Source organism: Coregonus lavaretus, assembly GCF_964263955.1.
Source record: "Coregonus lavaretus genome assembly, contig: HAP1_SCAFFOLD_5403, whole genome shotgun sequence".
Lineage (NCBI taxonomy): Eukaryota > Metazoa > Chordata > Actinopteri > Salmoniformes > Salmonidae > Coregonus > Coregonus lavaretus.
In genome coordinates this window covers 10,296-30,540 of record NW_028165802.1, presented here as the reverse complement: position 1 = coordinate 30,540, position 20,245 = coordinate 10,296, and the positions used below count along the sequence as shown (strand labels likewise).

Below are 20,245 nucleotides of genomic sequence, written 5' to 3'. Positions count from 1 at the left end.
GAGCACAGAGGAGGGGGACAGTACAGTCCTGTGACAGCCGAGCACAGAGGAGGGGGACAGTACAGTCCTGTGACAGCCGAGCACAGAGGAGGGGGACAGTACAGGGAAAGACCGGCTCCAGAGGTGACCTATCCTCTCTGCTAAGCATCAGCAGACAGACAGACAGACAGACAGGATGGTTTTAGTTGGGGGGTGATGATGATTACAGGTCAAAGCCAACAGGATAGGCCTGGGGTTAGCAGGGTAAGCTCTCTATGTGTGGACTGTTCACTCAACAGCTTGATTTGGTTGGAGCGTTTGTCACTGGAATGTGAACTGGCATCCATTCTGTTTGAATTATGACACGAACCTGGATTACACTACAGTATGTCATTTAGATGACTTTCCTTGACTTCTTCACGTGTCGTTGATGCTGTATTTTCATATGTACAGGGGACTACATATTGCTGGTAGACTCTTGTGTTTGTAAAGTAGCTATGATAACTTGTCAAGTCAAAGTACCAAACAATCATCTCCAAGAGGATTCTCTGACCAGAGCACATTCTGATCTATCTAACACATCATATCTGATCCAGTGCTCTTAGTATGTTTTGAGATATGTTTTGTGAGTGACAGAGAGATTTCAGCTAGTGAAGACTGAAACAGAGGTATAGGCAGGAGACAAAGAGACTGATTAAAGAACTTTCACGTTGTCTCACCAACAGCTGCTGTTTAATTAAAAGGTGACTCATGTTCCTAGGAATATATATCCTTCTGTGTCTGTCTCTGTCACTGTCTCTCTCTCTCTGCATCGATATCTTGGTAAAAATCACACAATTGCTTTATTATTTAGGGAGTTTTCTGGACTAATATGCGGTTGACATTCACCACATGGCAGTTTTCTTTGGTCAATATCGTATTAGAAAATAATATACTTTAAGGTTTTCCTCTTGTAATTATTGCCTTTAGCTACATTCAACTGAAATATCTGTTATTGACAAGCCTATAAACTGAATTCCCCTGTGCCACTCTGCTCATCTAAAGCAATGTGTACAGATTAGTTTTCGAGAGACAATCTGAACTGACCTGAAGAGGTAGTCTGAGTCCATTACACAGACGATGTGATCTTGTGCTGCGTAGAACGACACAATTCTGTACCGCTTTATACTCAGTCATTGGGGCTGGATAAAAAATCTGTAATGTTGAGGACAAGGGCTGCGTTTACATACTAATTGGTGTTTATGACCAACCAGATCAGCTCTGAAAAAGATCTGATGTGAAAAAATATCTGATGTGATTGGTCAAAATACCAAATAGTGTGGGGGAGGGGGGGGGGGGGGAGATCAGAATTGTGCTGCCTGTTTAAACGAAGCCAATGAGATCCATCAATCAAGTATTTGTTTTTTGTATATGACTTTTTAGAAATATACTTGTCACATTTTGTGACTCACATGTGCTGAACAAGATCCCAGCCTGATCCTTTATCTGTTTGAGCTCTTATCTACTCCATACAGTTCTGCAAACCAAAAGGAGTGGTATGATGGCAGGAAAAGACTGGTACCCACTACCAGCCTACCAAAGAGCAAGGAGACTGGACAGATATTTCCTCATCCACTCAAAAGGATGACACCTCATTCATTCCAACACACTTTATAACAGTGACTGAACGTTTTTTAAGACTTGAATACTTTAAGCCCTTCTGCATCAATGAACCTTCACCGATAGGTTTGAGGGAATGAGAGGGCCAGTCAGAGGGTTTAACTGCATTAAGACTGCCAGGCCACGTCCCAGTGAGCCACTGGTTGGGTGAATGGCTTTTTGTTTATTGCTAGTACTAATAGATTGCACACTTTCTCTCTCTGGAGTGTATTTTATTTGATGAAGGTGATGTTAATTAACGTTGCTATGGTTCTCCCTCCCTCCCTTTCTCTCGTGCTCTCTCTTTCTTTCTTTCTTTTGCTCTCTCGCTCTCTCTCTCTCTCTCTCTCTCTCTCTCTCTCTCTCTCTCTCTCTCTCTCTCTCTTTCTCTCTGTCTCTCTCTCTATGTGATGAGTGAATAAATTAATTAGTAAATAGAAGGTTATCCAGATTGTATGTATTGTGCTTTATGAGCTGTTTGACATTCAAAATTATCTCTAATTCCCCCCATCTCTTTCTCTTTCTCTCTCTCTCTCTCTCTCTCTCTCTCTCTCTCTCTCTCTCTCTCTCTCTCTCTCTCTCTCTCTCTCTCTCTCTCTTTCTTTCTTTCTTTCTTTCTTTCTTTCTTTCTTTCTTTCTTTCTTTCTTTCTCTCTCTTCTCTCTTTCTCTCTCTCTTTCTCTCTTTCTCTCGCTCTTGCTCTCTTTCTCTTTCTCCTTCTCTCTCTCTCTCTCTCTCTCTTCTCTTTCTCTCTCTCTGTCTCTCTCTTTCTCGCTCTCTCTCTTCTCTCTCTCTCTCTGTCTCCTTCTCTCATCTCCTCTTCTCCAGTTTGTGGCCTTTGCCTCCTTGTTCTTCATCCTGGTCTCGATCACCACCTTCTGCCTGGAGACCCATGAGGCTTTCAACACCATCACCATCATAAACAAGTCTGAGGCGGTGCTCAACGGCAGCCTGCCGGACCTGGGTCCTGATTACATCATCGAGACGGACCCAGCGCTCACTTACGTGGAGGGTGTCTGTGTGCTTTGGTTCACCCTGGAGTTCATGGTGCGCGTCATCTTCAGCCCAGACAAGCTGGAGTTTGTCAAGAGCCTGCTCAACATAATCGACTTTGTGGCTATCCTGCCTTTCTACCTGGAGGTAGGTTTGAGCGGGCTGTCATCTAAAGCAGCTAAGGACGTCTTAGGCTTCCTCAGAGTGGTAAGGTTTGTCAGGATCCTGCGTATCTTCAAGCTGACGCGTCACTTCGTGGGGCTGCGGGTGCTGGGTCACACCTTGAAGGCCAGCACCAACGAGTTCCTCCTCCTCATCATCTTCCTCGCCCTGGGCGTGCTCATCTTCGCCACCGCGATCTACTACGCCGAGCGCATCGGCGCCAACCCCAATGACCCCACGGCTGGCGAACACACCATGTTCAAGAACATCCCCATCGGCTTCTGGTGGGCCGTGGTCACCATGACCACGCTGGGTTACGGTGACATGTACCCGCAGACGTGGTCGGGCATGCTGGTGGGCGCGCTTTGCGCCCTGGCGGGCGTGCTGACGATAGCCATGCCCGTGCCTGTCATCGTCAATAACTTTGGGATGTACTACTCGCTGGCCATGGCCAAGCAGAAGCTTCCCAAGAAGAGGAAGAGGCACATCCCCCAGGCCGCACTGGGGGGATCCCCAACCTGCCTCAAGGTAGACCTCAACACCACTTGCAACAGCCCCCAGGGGGACCTCTGCAACATAAAGGGGAGCAGGGTGCTGGAGCGCAACCAATCAGGTGAGACCGCTAGCACTCCTCCATTGTAACTTAAGGTGGAATTATCCATGTATAGACAAAAGGGGAGGGAAAGGGGGGAATCTATAAGGGATCTCATTCAGGTGGAAACGGTGACCATTTAACAGAACCCCCCCCCCCCCCCCTCGGGATTACAAATGGTTTTCCCCTTGAGAGACTCTACCGCCGCTGATGCCCATAGAACATTTAGCACTTCTGCCCCGCAGTCACAGTTATCCTCCAGTTGCCACGGAGATAAGAGAATGATGCGAAAGAAATTGATGGGTCGAAGATGAGAATGATTGCTGTGAAATATTTCTTCCCTAATAAGATTTTGGACGAAAACAGAAAAAGCATTTGACTCTTGAGGTTTTAAAGTAGAGATTGTTCATTTGTGACTTGACTGTACGTGCCCGTTTTTCCCCTGCAGGTGTTCATCTGTAAATCACTCTGACACGTCTGATATTGATGGAAATTAGTGTTGACCCCTGTCTCCTTGGTTTCTTTTAACTATAATCCAGAAATTCCTCAGGGTATGCACATGCTCTGGTTTCTTTGCAATATGTTGCTTTATTAAATGTGAAATATTAATATTTAATAAGTTCAGAACTAGCCATGCTTTAATACATGTATTCAAATAGAGATAAAATCTGTTGAGAAGCCAGCATTATTTAATTTTTTTGGTGGGGGTGTAATTTGAAACGCAGACAATAGCCTTGGCTATTTATTCTTAATATGCTGTGTGCAATCAAATGACATGCTGAATTCAAAATTGATTTAAAAAAAATAGATTAATTCTAATTAAGCTTTTTCATTATAAGATGTGAGTAATGATACATTTCAGCCTGTTTTGTTTTGGCTTTTGGCAAGCTCTTTTATAGGCAGACACTAGACCATCAATTGGGGTCCTGTCTATTTTACCTTTGACCCCTGTCCCCCAGCGCGCCTTGTCCTCATGGCATTTGGCAAGCGCTCTTGATGTGGGAGGCTGTTTGATGTGTGTCCTGATTCGATCCGTTGACCCTCCTTTTTCTCGCCCCCTCTTCCCCCCAACACCCTTAACCCCTTCTCCTCCTCCTCCTCCTCCTCTCTCCCTGCGGTCACCAGTACTGTCAGGGGACTGCAGTGGAGGCAGTGATGTGACCATGTCCCCCAGCACAGAGGAGAGGGTTCCCATGCGCAGGTCCAGTACCCCAGAGCAGGAGCGGAGGAGTGGGGGGACGTGCTTCCTGCTGGCTGCCAGTGACTACACCTGCCCTGCCGACGGTGGGATCAGGAAAACAGGTACTGCACCGTCCCTCTGGATCAGGATCCTTATGCATGTGCATCAGTACCCGTCACCATGGAAGTGTCCATTCTCATGGCTTTTGTTTGGTTTTGAAAGGCATGGCAGATGTCAATGGCATATTCCTCCCTGACATTTATCCATTATTCATTGTTACATCTTTATTGGAATTCATAAATCATCATTAATTAATGGTGATTCATAACGAAATCACTTCGGGGTTTCTGTCACTGCTCATTCAAGGATGTGGTGCTTAATTTATGGTATTGGTCACTAAACACCGCCACTAAATGTAATCCACAAGTCTAGCTAGTGTGATAAGGGAGACCTACTGCTACATCCAGTTTACACTACTCACCCCTTGTGATACGGACAACGCTTGGATGATCCACGAAAAGTCTCCTTCCTGCATCTGCACATATGTTGAATTTCTTCCAGGGAAGTAGAGGAAGACAGAGAAGCCCTCGTCTGCTAATGTAATCCAGCCTGAGGCTATAGGGGAATGTTGCAGTGGCGCAGTCCTGTAGTGTGTCTCTGGAAAGGTCATGTGTGGCGACCCAGTCCGCCCACCACTGTGCCCTAAAGATCATCATACAGTTAGTTTCCATCTGCCGCCCCAGATAGAGCAGACAAAGCGTGCGATAAGCCTTCTCTCTTTTGAAAGGCATGCTAAATGCCATCACTGAAATGTAGGCTAAAGAACACCACACAGTGCAATACTAGACACTAGACAAACAGAAACAATAGGAACAGAATCAAGGTTGTTTATGAGGTCATGACCTGCTGTTTGTACAGGTGCTGCCTGTGTGGTGTTAGAATGACCTGCTGTTAGGACACAGAGCTAATTGAAAACGTACTTTACTCGTAGGTAACGTAAATAACATAACCTCCATGGAGGAACAAACCCGCTCACCAGATGACAACCAAACATGAACAAACACGCACAAAACACAGTGGGAGCCAGAGGGTTAAATAGGGAAGAAATCAATACATAATGGGAACCAGGTGTGAACAATAAAGACAAAACAAGTAGAACACAGAAACATAGATCGGTAGCAGCTAGTACTCCGGCAACGACGAACGCCGAAGCCTGCCCGAGCAAGGAGGAGGAGCAGCCTCGGCTGAATCCGTGACAAGGGTCTGGCAGACAACCCACTCCCCTGTGTGTAATTGTAGAATGGCAGGGTTATAACTGTCATTTAGGGTTCATGTTAATTATAGCATTATTAATATAGTACGCTTTGAACTGTTCCAGAAGTATTTTCTTATTATGATTCATTCTATGGTTCAAATTGTTATGGTTGATTCATTGATTTGATATTGACTTAAAGCAGCTCTGATGTCTGCATAGGTAGTGCTCCTGTTTAACTCAACCATCACATGGACACACACACACACAAAGCCAGTCAGTAAATCTCTCTGGCATACCAGTTCATAAACCTCACAGCCCCCCACGTGGGGACCGGGACAGTGCTGTGCCATACTAACAGCCAACCTGGGTCTTGAGGCAATCTGCCAGGCATGAGACAACCCTGGGCCTCCCGCCGCCCGGACCCATACCCACCACATGGTGACTACGCATCAACATGGGCCGTGGAACAGTTGGGTGCCACGAGGCGGGCGTCCAGTTGTGCCCTCGTCTCAGCCTTCTCAGTTGGCGGTGGCGGTCGCAGCAGTGCGGCGGTTCATGCATAAAACATGGGGTCCTTTCTAGTCCCCAGCGCTACCTGTCGGCACAGGCTGAAGCTGCCCTTTGTTCTGCCAGCTCGGCTGGTTCTGAAGCGGCCTCATTTGCGCGCCATCCCTTTTGAGTAAACGCTAAAACAAATGGATCCATCTACAGTATGCTAATGATGCTACAATCCAATTAGCTTGTCTTTCTTACTCTCCCTCTGTCTTTGTGCCAGCTGATTGGCCAGCTCTGTTAACGGTCTGGCTGGTTTGCCGTTTATTTGTTTCTCACTGGCGTCTGGACATTTTAAAAGGACTACTGATATAAATGAATGTACATTCAGTTGGCCCGCACCACCTGCTGATCAGGCAATATAAGGATAGTGTGATATTTAGCTGATTACTTTCAGTCATTACAGTCATTATTACAGGCTCATCCCCGTCGTTCTCTTGCCCGCTATCATTCCGTCATTTCCACAATTATCATACTCATCGACATCGCGCTTTCATTTAAACACTGTTATTTTACATTTGCACGCCCTGTGTTTTTTATGCTGGCTTTACTTCAGCGATTTCCGTAGACATCGACACAAATGCTGCAGTTTTTTGCCTGATATATATAAAAAACACTTTAATTAGCATTTGAAATATGAACGCGTCAGCATTTGTAAGAGATTATTGCTTGAATAAGTTGTGTGACAAAACGTAGTAATGATGCCATTATATGAGACATTCATATTGGCGTAACTGCAAAAGCAGTAATTAAAGAATAGTCCTGTCAACATATTCAATTAAATGGACATTTGCCGTCTAACCTGTGTCGTGAGATAATACATGTGCATGAATCGCTGTATGTATGTACTGTTGCTCTGTCTCACTCCTGTCTCCTGTCTTGTTCCGTTCACTTGGCTGGCTTGGACTTGGAATACTTGACCGCGTGCCTGTGTATGTTCATGTCCCGTTCCTGAACCCTCGCCCGCTCATCCGAAGGCTGTGAGAAATCCCCAAGCTTAAGCAACACAGCGGGCTTGGCTGGTAACGCCCTGAGGCTGTCTCCAGTGACCTCGCCCTACAGCTCACCCTGCCCGCAGAGGCGCTCCCGCTTCCCAATACCCTCCGTCCTGTGAGGCCCGGCCCAGAGCGAGGCTTGCCTTACATTGGTAGAGCATGGCGCTTGCAACACCAGGGTTGTGGGTTCGTTTCCCACGGGGGGCCAGTATGAAAATGTATGCACTCACTAACTGTAAGTCGCTCTGGATAAGAGCGTCTGCTAAATGACTAAAATGTAAATGTAAAATGTGACCACCCCTAAAGTAGCTTAGATGTGCGTCACTTTGAATTCCCATTACTTCGGTATCGTTGTACTTTAATAATGGCAATAAAATGACTCCTGAATGGTGGCTCTAAAAGTAGCAGCCACAATATTTAATAGATACGTATTCCTAATCAGGGAGATTTACATGTTGCTATATTTAGATACTTAGAAAACACGTGCTGCCATTAAAAAGAGAAGAAGAGAAATATGTCATTTCATTTGAGCCTCACATGAATGTGACGTTGTCTTTTTTCTGTGACGTTATTTTGTGGGGGGGTTGGGAGAACTTGTCATGGACTTTGTCTTGATTCACATGCACGCATCTGCCACCCTGTCGCTCTCACCTACCACCCTGTCGCTCTCACCTGCCACCCTGTCGCTCTCACCTGCCTCCCTGTCGCTCTCACATGCCACCCTGTTGCTCTCACCTGCCACCCTGTCGCTCTCACCTGCCACCCTGTCGCTCTCACCTGCCACCCTGTCGCTCTCACCTGCCACCCTGTCACTCTCACCTGCCACCCTGTCACTCTCACCTGCCTCTGGCTGGGCCTGGTCATCCTGTTTGCATGGATCATCCAGTGTTATCATCTGCCAGCGGTGTGGCGAGAAAGAGAGAAAGCGAGATACAATCTAAAGAAAAGAGAGGTTAAAAACTGTGGGCCTGGGCCGTGGGAATGTGCACAGGACTTGTGTGTCTGCATCGTGCCACTGGCCTCCACCTGGGGAACACACAACATAAAATATGCAACACTGCTTTTCAGTTTTCTCTGCATGTGCTGCTGTTTCAAATCTTTTACTGTGTTCTTATTTAACTGTCAATCACAGTGTTGCCAAGCTGAAGTGTCTCTGATATTGTTTGCTCACAGATAACTGCAAAGAGATTGTCTTTACTGGTTTCACGCAAGCAGAGAGCAGCATTCTTTAATGGCTGGGGGAAGGCACAGCCCTGGCGGAAAGGTAACATTGTCATTCTGAATGGCATGTGAGCTGCCTGCTGAACACTGTGCTGCTGATCCCTGGTGGTCACCTCCGGCTAATGGCCTTTTGTTTCAGTGTGTGTGCAGAAGGGGGTAATTCAACAATTGTAGTCATGGAAATGACATCGGCCCCCCCTCCACATCATGACTCATGGCTTTATACACACATGCGTGCATGTGCACTCATACACACACACAAATATTTGACACGCGCGTACACACACCACATTACACACAGACACACACACACATTAGACACACACTTACACACACATTAGACACATACACACACACACATTTCTGTATATTATTTACCAGACAGCTGGAATGCCTTTGATGGTCCAATCAAACCAGAGCCTTGGTTTTATTAATAGCGATGTAATTCATTATTGATGAGAGAGTTTACTACGCACATAAATTTTTGCCGATGCTAACAGGTGTGCCGCATGACAGAGGACATTACCATTCAGCAATGTGCCTCACCCAATCTTTTGTCTATACTAGTAGCAGGAAGGTTGCTAAGCAACTGGCACATAGTCAGACGCATCTCACACTTGCTGAACACACAAACTGTCTCCTAATTAAACGAAACGACCAGCGCTTTCCATATTTCCATATAAAAATAATTATTGAATCATCCCTCTCCAAATACTGTGCATTGATTGAGCGTTTACAATTATGATTTCATAGAATGCCATCGATTTGTATATATTAATCTTTACATATAAACTCGATTTGTATATATTAATCTTTACATATAAACTGTAAATGAGAAGCAAATAACTGTACACAAAAATAGCATGAATATGCATGTGGTTATTGCTACAATGACTATAGATTATTATTGTTAGAAAGACGCATTTCTGATATTTAGAGATGTGACCTGCTTTACATTCTGTTTAGCTATCTACGTGTCCTGTTGGAATGACGGCAGTCATCAGCCAATCAGTGGATTAACAAGACCTATTGGTGTGTGGATCCTATTGGGTCCCACAGTGTCACTCAAGGACTTGAACCAACCAGAACACTCACAGCGGTGACGGATCGTTGACTGACAAGCGTCCGGTCCAATGACGCTGCCTGGGAAAACAGGAACTGTCCAAGACTGAGATCAATTGGAATTCTGAGAATAGATGGAACAGGGAACGTTGGGAACGTTGTCTTTTTTCCAGATTCTCAATGTCATGGATACCGACTGAAGCATAAAACTGCCACAAGAAAAAAAGTATATACAAAAAATTAAAAGAAGGACCCCTCTTGGAAGACGAGGCTAGCTACTTTATTCAAATATTGTATTTGTAAATAATAACATGATACAGCACATGGGTCAAGAAGCTCTTGAGAGCCAGGTAAAAGGGTCATGCTTCGACCTCCATATCAATCACTCTCCATGGTATCCCTCCTCGCAATAAGTGTTATTAAGATGCATCAGTTGAGGCACTATATGTTCTAAAAATGAAGTGTATTAATATATCAATTCTGCTTAATATACAGTATAGAGAGAATAACGTGCGATAAGTTGAATAAATGTGACATATGGTTTCATCAATGCTTTTGTTTCCCTTAGACGTTTTGGTGGATTCGATTTCATTGCTCTGGTGTGTGTTTACATGCTGTGTGTTTTGAACTCCAGGGTATGATCTATACAACATGCAGTTGTAAGCCAGAAAAATGAAGATCTGTAAGAAACTATTTTCACTCTTCCAGCTAGGTTGAACACATAGAACGAGGAAGCTTAATGGGCCCAGTAGAGATGTGTTCTCCTGGACACCATAACCCAACAATCAGATACAATTTGCAATAATGATCCCAAACAAAAAGGTACCGATTCACACTGTGATTTTAGCTACCTGTGACAAGAAATTATACACGGGTCTACTACAGCTTATGTAACAGGACAATTCTAAAGCACCCCTCCATTTACTTGATTGTGAGGGTTGATTTTGACCATCAGTAATTGAGGGATTAGAATACTGTGACCTGCACAGTGAAGACACCCGCCCCCACACAACTCTCTCTGTGTAGTACGTTGCTGCTTAACTCTTTGAGATGTCAATGGACACCGTTCAGTATCTATTCTATGACAAAAGTGATTTTAAATGTGTTTATTTTTTTAATCAAGGACATGTCTTTTTGTGTCTCTTGTGGACTACATTGCTTGGTTTACTTGTGAAAGGTAGCCCAACGCTGTGTTTCTCTCCATTACGTCCACAACTGTCACTTGGGCTTGATCCAGCTTCATGTTCTGTATGTTTTAATGTGAGGACAATTCTAGTTTGAAGTCTGTATTTGTGGAGCCATTTGTTGGCATTCTGAAGTGCATGCTAAAAGAAAAAAACGTGTCAAATTGTAAAACAGGATGACAACATATATCACGTTCAAAGCGATGTGTAAAATTAAATGCCATTGTGAGAAAATCACATAAACATATTTATCTTTTAAGCCATTGTTGTTTATTTTCTTCACACAAATGCACGACAAGTGATGTCTTTGATAGAGGAACGGCTATAGTACAGTGCTTATCCAACTAAAGGTACATCCTTTTTTATAAGGCCCTTCAGTCTCACACAGGTAATTGTATTGTAATTGTCTTTGATCAAGCTACACCATTTTACGCTGTTGACGAAATGAAGAAGGATCCATCTTCACCCCGTACTCATACGGCCTATGGTTAACTATAATGATAGCGGTCGTTGTGATTAATGATATGTCTTTTCCCAGTTCTCTCTCCTGTGCTGCCTCTCATTCTCCAGCTGGCGTCCAGCAGCAATCAGCCCCTCCGTGCCAGTAACTTTGAGACATCCCAACTATCTTTACACCCGTCTCCATGGAAACAGCCAACGTGTGTCGTGGAGATGTAAACAGCTGGGGATAGGAGTGTGTTTTACAGGGGAAGAAACTCCACACTACCCAACCCCCTTAAGAGCGAGCGAGACATCCTTAGACAGCCAGGGGGAAAAACCAACCGTAATTTTCTAAATACCAAAATCGTGACTATGAATATTGCATCAGAGTGCTGTTATCCCTCTCTTTCTCCTCTGCTCTTATGCCTCTCTCTCCTCTGCTCACTGGAGCTTAAAGAGACATGGGCTACGTCCCAAATGGCACCCTATTCCCAATATAGTACACCACTTTTGACCAGTGCCCTTGGTAAGCGGATGCAATTTGGAACGCAAACACATAGTGAATCCTGGGCCGTGAAAAATATCACAGACGAGTCTCTGTGAACTAGGCACTTCTGCAACTACAATAAAATACTTGTACTAAAAGTCTGTGCAGGTTTGATCGTAAAAACAAACAATGTCAAAAAGAGAAAGACAGAGAAGGAAGTGGCAGTGGCAGGCACTTAGTGCTGGTTGAGTGGTGTGTGTCTTACAGTTTTTTCCAACTGCTTACACATGTTTTCAAAACTATGTCTCCTTTTTTCAAAACTCTACACACAATTTCCAAAACTGCACACACAAAATGCAAAATGCCTCACATCTCCTTCAAAATGTAACACTGCATTCAAAATGCCATAAACACATGTCAGAATGAAGCATTTGCGTCAAATGGCAAACACTTCTTTCATAATAGTACATTTTTGGATATACCATGTAAACACTGTTGTTCTAAATCTAAAGCTCTTTGGTCTTCCATAGGCTTCTATCCACATTTCAATACAATGTTCTACAGTGAAAGTAATCTGCTGAGAGGGGTAACAAGTACACTGTAAACACCAATGCAATGTAGAAACAATGCAATGTATTTATTAGGCCAAACATTACTGTTGTATACAGTAGCATACAACAAAACCATAAACATATGTAAACCAAAAGTATATTCTTTAGAATACAGTAAAGAACACAATTGTGTGTGGGGGGTCCCGGAGATGCAGTCCAGGAAATGGTAGGGGGGGGGGGGGGGCAGTCACCAGTGCTAAGCTACGCTTCATCTCTTCTCCGGGCTGGGTCTGGCCACAATACTTCGTCCACATCACAAGATACGTTTTCTCTTACCAAACATCGAGGGAAGTATCTCCTAGCATGGCGTATCCAACCTTGGACAGAGCAACCTCTATGTCCCCACATGCGTCCTCCATTGCCTGGAGAAGCGGCATGCGGGCATAGGGTTGGCAATCATACACTTTCCAGCACCAGGCTGAGAAGAATTCCTCTATGGGATTTAGAAAAGGTGAATATGGGGGTAGGTACAAAACTACAAATTGTGGATGGGTGGCAAACCAGTTTTGGACCAGAACAGCCCGGTGAAAACTAACATTGTCCCATATAACCACAAATCTAGCAGGCTCCTGATCTGGATCAGGGACATGCATTGTGTAAATTGCATCCAGAAAAGTGAGCATATGGCCGGTGTTGTACGGACCAGGTGTGGCATTGTGATGGAGGACCCCATTTTGAGTGATGGCAGCACACATAGTTATATTACCCCCACGCTGTCCAGGGACATTGGTAATTGCCCTCTGTCCTATTACATTTCTTCCGCGGCGCCTGGTTTTGTTGAGGTTGAAGCCAACCTCATCCACATAAATAAATGTACATGGGCATCCATCTCCAATACTCTCTGTAACAGACAAAAGGATATACAGATGAGTAAATATGGTATGTCTGAAGTACTGGAAGTAGTGTTGCATACATACCTCTACAAAGTCATGTCGCAGATTCTTGACTCTGTCAGAGTTTCTCTCAAATGGCACCTTGTAAAGTTGTTTCATCGTCACTTGGTGCCATTGGAGGATGCGTTGTATGGTCGACAGGCTTACAGCATTGATGTTGTTAAATATGGTGTCATTATTCAAGATATGCTCTCTTATCTCTCAAATCCTAATTGCATTGTTGGCCAAAACCATATTTATAATTGCAGTCTCTTGTAAACAAGCGTCCTCGTCCTCCATGATGTCTTTGCCTTTCCACTCTGTACAGAATTCAAACACAGTATGTGTTCAGCATAGGAACTGTAAACAATGTACACAAAAATGTAGTACAGCATGATAACCAACCTCATTCTTTCAATGCAGTGCAGTAAATGGATGGCTTAGAGTTACAAATGTTTATGCAATACTATGCAGTCATACGTATTTTACAGTACATTACTGTAATGCTAAAATAGTAATTAGATAGTTGCATACCTGTTCTCATTTCTGAAGGTTCTAATTATGGACGCCACTGTAAATCGACTCAAGTTGGGCTGGACTCTCAGTCCAGCCTCTCTCATGGTCAAACCGTGGTTGATCACATGATCAACAAGTGTTGCCCTAATCTCATCAGAGATGGCTCTCCTTCCTTCTCTTCTTTGCCCTCGTCCTCTTCTTCCTCTTCCTCTTCCTCTTCCTCTACCTCCTACTCCTCCTCTTCCAATTATTCGTCTTTGAATTTGTCCTCGTTGTTGTCCCCTGCCTCTCCCTCCTACTCCTCTTGCTCTCTGTCCATTGTTGGCATCCATTGTTCAAAACAGGTAATCTGACCTTTGACCTATTTATAGGCCTATACTACAGTAAAGCAGTGATGGTTAGTGATCAGTTAAGCAATTAGTGTTTGAACATGTGAGGAGTGTGTGTGTGACCTGGTGAATAAGTGTAGCATTTTGATTGGTTGTGTTTGGAAAAGGAAAGCAAGTCACTTCCTGTTAGATATTTGTGTTTTAGTTAGAGAATTGTGTGTAGTGTTTTGAAAAAAGTGTTTTATGCAATTGACAACTGAGTCAAAGGCTGAGAAATAGCTTATGGTTTTGGAGATTTTGTGTGTAGTTTTGCACTTTGAGTGAGAGGTTTCAAAAATCGTGTGACATGAAAAGATTTTGTGTGTAAGCAGTTGGAAAAAACTGTAATAACCTCTGTGGAGTAGTTGCGCCAGGTTCTCCACATGATGTTGTGTCACACTGCTGAGAGGGGATGGGGACGGGGACAGGGGGGGGTCGGTGACTTCACAACCCATTATGATTAACCTGTCAAAATCAGTTAGAATCCAACCTTCATTGACGAGGATATTTATATCTCATGAATGGAAACAAGTTTAGATCATCGAACCGAAGCTCTCAACGTCAGAGTGGTGCTTTAATCCTAATAATCAGAGTGTAATGAGTGTGGTATGAGAGAGGTGTAGTTGAGTAGGGAGCAAAGTGAATCAGGGAATAGAGTGGGTCTCATTTTCAGCCATTGTTTCAGGTTCCGTACTCAGAAAGCCACAGAAAAAGCTCTCAGTTACAGTTAGTGACACAGAGGCCTCCGACGACAACCACAGAAGGCTTGCTGTAGTCGTGTGTGCTGAGTGCTGGACGCACTACAGCAGTAATGATAGTGTTATAGCTCTCCCAAACAGCAATGAGATGAGTGTTGCTATAATGGCCCTCCAGTTAAAATATGATTCATCGCCTGATAATGGTTACATCAGCCTGGTCATTTCAGCGAGTCGGAAAACAACACTGCTATAGTTTTATAATTTGTATGTGTAGCGTTGATAGCGTTCAATGTGTTTCCCCTTAAAGGCCCAGTGCAGTCAAAAACGTGATTTTCCTGTGTTTCATATTCACTGAGTGTACAAAACATTAAGAACACCTGCCAGACAGTCCTAACTAAATTATTGCATGAGAAATTGTGTCTTTACTAAGAAACTATTTATGTTTCTTTTTTACAATTTTAATTGAAGCCAATCACAGGAAGGTACTTAATTAATTGTTACCCAGAAATGATTTGATATTGAGGTAAAAAACGTCTGCATTGGACCTTTAATCTTTTCTACAAGGTCTTGTTGGAAGGACTATACCACCTCTTTGGCTGGTCAGGGTTGCTAAAGACTTTTCCCGATATGTGGAAATTGAGCTTTTTCTTGTATGATGAGATGGTGAGGGAAATACATGCGTCTTTTTTTTTCTCCAGAGGCCTGTGTATACGCTGTGATGTGAGTCTCAAGGTTAGAGGTGAATAATGGTTAATGGTGTCTGACCACTTGTTTAACAAATACAGTGAACCGCAGCAACCCCAGACACAGAAATCATTAACAGAATTCTTGACGAGATCTGTTTTACAACGACAAGGTGTCTGACACCCCTAAACTAGACAGATGGCAGGTTTGCCTCTCAACAAAGGACATCTGATTCCGCAGATGTTATTTTTCAAATAACCAAAGGAGAACCTTCACTGTTTGCTGGGCACTTTGGATCAGACGACTGGCTACACATTGGAATAAACGTATCCTATGCCAAATTAAACTTTTTTTTAATGTTTCATTTAGATTTGGTTTTCAAATTAACATAATGGAATTGATCTGCTATTTAAATAGGCCTACACAAAATGAAAAAAAGTCATGAGAAATTAGAAACATTTAAAACATTTTTTTTTTGTGTGTGTCAGTAAACAATGTAGTTTTGTGTCTTCAGTTTATTGTACAACATTAATCTAGAAACAGTTGCACTTGAATGATTGATGAGCAACATTACGCAGATGACGTTGCCACAATTAAGCCGTAAATCGACATGGAAACATGTTTGTTCGTAGTCATCAAAGGCAAAAGCATCAAGTTAGAATACAGCAGATATCACTAATCAACTTACAGTATGTCAAGCATTCTGTATGTCCTACGAATGACAAGTAGAGCTGTATGTTCAGCTCACTTGTCTTAGCCCATTGGGTATTGATCTCCTAAATCAGGGTTCTCAGGTAATAGTTCACCATTAGCGCCTTGTTAGAGTGACAGGCATATGTTGGTGGTTTGGAAGTACAGCTGCATGACAGAGATTAAGCTTTTAAATTCTGCACATCTCAAGCCCTGCCCCTCCTCACATCACCATAGAAACGCATCCGAGTATGACTCCGGTGAGCGTGTCTGATGTTGGTGACAATTCCCCAGCGCAGGAAGCTATAAATGTTTTCTGTGTGTGTGTGTGTGCGCGCGCGTGTGTGTGTGTGCGTGCGTGCGTGAGTGTGTGTGTGAGTGTGATTGTGTATCATTATCAACAGGAGCTTAGTTCGTTGGAGAGATTAAGCTGGGCATAGGGACAGACAGTGCCATTTTTCTCTTGTGATTCGCTGTGGTATATCACAAACAGCTTAGTGATACTTCATAAAGAACAGTAAACAACTATTTTAGCTTTACACCGTGGTATATTGTCTGATATACACATGTCTGGAATGCTGTTTCAGCCAATCATTATCCAGGATCCAAACTACCCATTTTATAATGCAATGTAATAACACGTAATACATGTTTTATTACACAACATGAATAATAGGGTCATTTTTATCAACATGCACAATACCAAGGTGAATTTATAGCCTAAACCTCAATATGGTTGTGAAGATAGATCATCCTTGAGCTGTCATTCATTCAAAAACTGTTGGCACATGAATAACACGTGGCAGTCAGGTTTTCCTAATATGGGCACTGTCATTTCACATAATCATAGGGAATGGCTTTTTAACCCTTCATGAATGTAAGGAATAAGATGTAAAAACAAATCTGCCATGCGTGTGTGTGTGTGTGTGTGAGGGTGTGAGTGTGTGTGTGTGTCATAGGGATATGTCTATCTATATCTTATCATATCCACTGTACTGTAGCCTATATAATGCAACTTGGCTGTTTAAAACTTTTCCTCGCTGTCCAAATACAAAGCAGTGGCCCCACTGCACCGGGGACATACAGTATCTCTGCCCACAAAATGAATGGGAATTATGTATGTGCATTCTCAAGGTCAGGTAGGTAAACACGCAGGACTGGCCGCTATAAATGATGATCTTCTCTCTGTGATCGCACAGAGCTCGGCAAAAGGAGTTTACACGTTCGATCAAGCCCACTGCAATGTGCTCAACCAAAATGCACTGTACATACAGTTGATATGATCAACGAGAGAAGATATCTCCGTTGTCATGAATTTCATAGCTGTTTGAAATCACTGAGGTTATATTGAGAATGCGTTATTGTCTCTAACAGGTACCAGCTAATATTATCTGGTTTCAGACTTCATCTGCTCAAACTAACTAATATGTCGCCCATTAAGTTATTGTGATGAAACGTTAACTAGACATTTAGCTACACAATAAGTGTAGCTGACAATGGGAAGGACAAGTGTCTTGTGATAGCCAGCAAGCTAGCTAGTAACGTTATAGGCCTAACTTGCTAGCTAACCATCAACTGATGTTATGACATCAACTGATAAGGTTCCATTGTAGTTCTATGCACATGGGAAGCTGAACTTCTACATTCACTTTCACTTTGAATATGATTAAAAAAAAAAAAAAAATTAAGCTAGATTACATTTAGATTGGTAGCTTCTGACTAAGCACAAAGTAATAAATAACCGTCAGAGGTCTCCTCTCCAACAAGTCGATCGCGAGCTACCAGTAGCTCGCAGCCTATATAGTATGAGTAGCTCACTAAACAATTCTGAAAGTACATGCAATTTAAGTGTTCCACCGCAAACTGTCACAAACAAATTTCACAAGTATCAGACACCGCAAGCTACTATCTAATCAACGCAACATTAACAGTATCCCACCCCTGGTTAGCCACTATTGGCTTACAAAGCCAAACCTAACACATTTGCCAATTCATTTCCAGCAATATTGCCTCTGTCTGTGTAGACAGAGGCGATAGTATAAAAGTAATCCTCCTACCCCACCCCCCTCCCCCACCCCCCATTAAAAAAAAGTGCTTGTCCCACTGGCTATCATAAGTTGAATGCACCAATTTGTAAGTCGCTCTGGATAAGAGTGTCTGCTAAATGATGTAAATGTAAATGTAAATGTAAATGTAAATGTCAACTAAACTAACAACTGATCTCATAAAAAATTAAGGCGCTCTACTGCACTTAATTACTGCGTCTTAACTCAGGTCGACACAATCTTAATGGTTTTCATACATTAAACACCACAAAGCCATGCTTTTTATTTATTTGTGCTTTGCTGTACAGCCAGACGGCAAATTAGAGAACACTGTCTCTCTTAGATTTCCATTTATAGCACTTAAAGGGATACTTCAGGATTTTGGCAATGAGGCCCTTTATCTACTTCCCCAGAGTCAGATGAACTCCTGGAGACCATTTCTATGTCTCTGTGTCCAGTATGAAGGAAGTTAGAGGTAGTTTCGCGAGCCAATGCTAACAATGGGCATAGACTTCTAGTCATTGCGCTAACGCTAGTTAGCAATTGCGCTAGCCCAATTAAAAACGTCCTTCAAACTGCACGCAGAGACATAAAAATGGTATTCACGAGTTCATCTGACTGGGAAGTTGATAAAGGGCTTCATTTGCCAAAATCCCGAAGTATCCGTTTAAGATATAATCTCTTCCACATTGGTTAATAAGTAAGGGGTTTCCCTATAGCAACCTTTATGTCTGCGTCAACATGAAAGATGATGAAAAATATAAATAACCGTTCCTAACAGCTTCTGCCTCAGAATAACTCACTGAAATGTGTTCATGATTGTGTCCCTAATGGCACCCTATTCTGGTCAATATTAGTGCACTATAAAGGGAATAGGGTGCAATTTGGAACGTAATCCATGTCTACTAGGCCTGCAGCCAAAAACTGAATCTACATGCAGAAGAGTAAGTAGGCTGTCGTGGTGGAAGCACATCACATAAGAATATGCCAATTTATTGTGCCATGCATACTGTGAATGGGGCGGGTTATTAAAAACACACATTTCAGCTCGCAAGTTCCTCCGTCTTCCGCCCCCGCAATCTCAGACATGTAATTTACGATGTGGAGCGTTTATAGACTTGATGAAGAAACAGGCAATTAAGTTGTCATTTTCCCCAACCACTCCTATAATGGAGCGTGTGAGCCACACACATGAATCATAATCTTATTCCATTTGGGCTATCGTTTTATCCAGCGCCAAAGCAAAGCGTTGCAATCCGAGTGATGAAATCATTGTGAAACTCAGAGCTATTCAGACACTAAAGGTTGGATGAATTGTGACTTCCGGGATCCGGAAGTCTCAAAAAGATTGTCCTTTTGTTAGAGACAGTGTTTTTCAATCCTGGGGACACACAAGAGTGCACATTTTTGTCCCAGCCCAGTACTAATAACACAGCCGATAGAACTCATCAAGGGCTTGATCATTGGTTGATTAGTTCAATCAGATGCAGGCCTATTAGCAAAGATATTAATAACTAACCCAAGATAGTTCATCTGAGTTGTTTTCAATGGGCAGTAAATGAAGCAAGGAGGTGGGCAGAGCCAAGCACGAGCTAGCAAGTTTCTATTGGTGTGTTCTAGCATGTATTTGCATATTTCCGTTAGGGAACGCCTTCTATGTGAAGTGCGCATGTGCAATAACACAATTCCCCCTTGCACTCCTTGTAAACAACGCAATGTTTAGAAACTTTGGCAAAGGGTTACGTCTACAAAACTTAGTGCACTCTGTTGGTAACACATTGTAGTTTCGGGAACAGAAAACTGTATTGAGATCTTTGATGAGAAAATCAGCAGAACATTGGCCCAATTCCATCTCGCTCCATACTCTCCCACCGCTGGCCACTGAGCTTCCTCTCCTCACCATATTTGGTGGGAATTCCAACAGGATGCTTCACATTTAAACATCTGGTAAAATATCTGGCTCCTTTTTCAATCTGTGCTGTTAGTGTAGTTTATTTTATTAGGATCACCATTAGCTACTG

At 43.1% G+C, this 20,245-nt stretch overlaps 1 protein-coding gene across 1 annotated transcript; it reads left to right on the top strand.

Moving 5' to 3' along the window:
* Positions 1-2,444: 2,444 nt before the first annotated feature.
* Positions 2,445-11,070, top strand: LOC311115461 (voltage-gated potassium channel KCNC2-like; the record flags this gene model as incomplete). Its single annotated transcript, XM_084190638.1, has 4 exons — positions 2,445-3,384; positions 4,489-4,665; positions 8,519-8,609; positions 9,533-11,070. Coding segments are annotated over 3 exons (1,176 nt in total), but the record flags the coding sequence as incomplete, so codon positions are not given.
* Between the last annotated feature and the right edge of the window lie 9,175 nt (positions 11,071-20,245).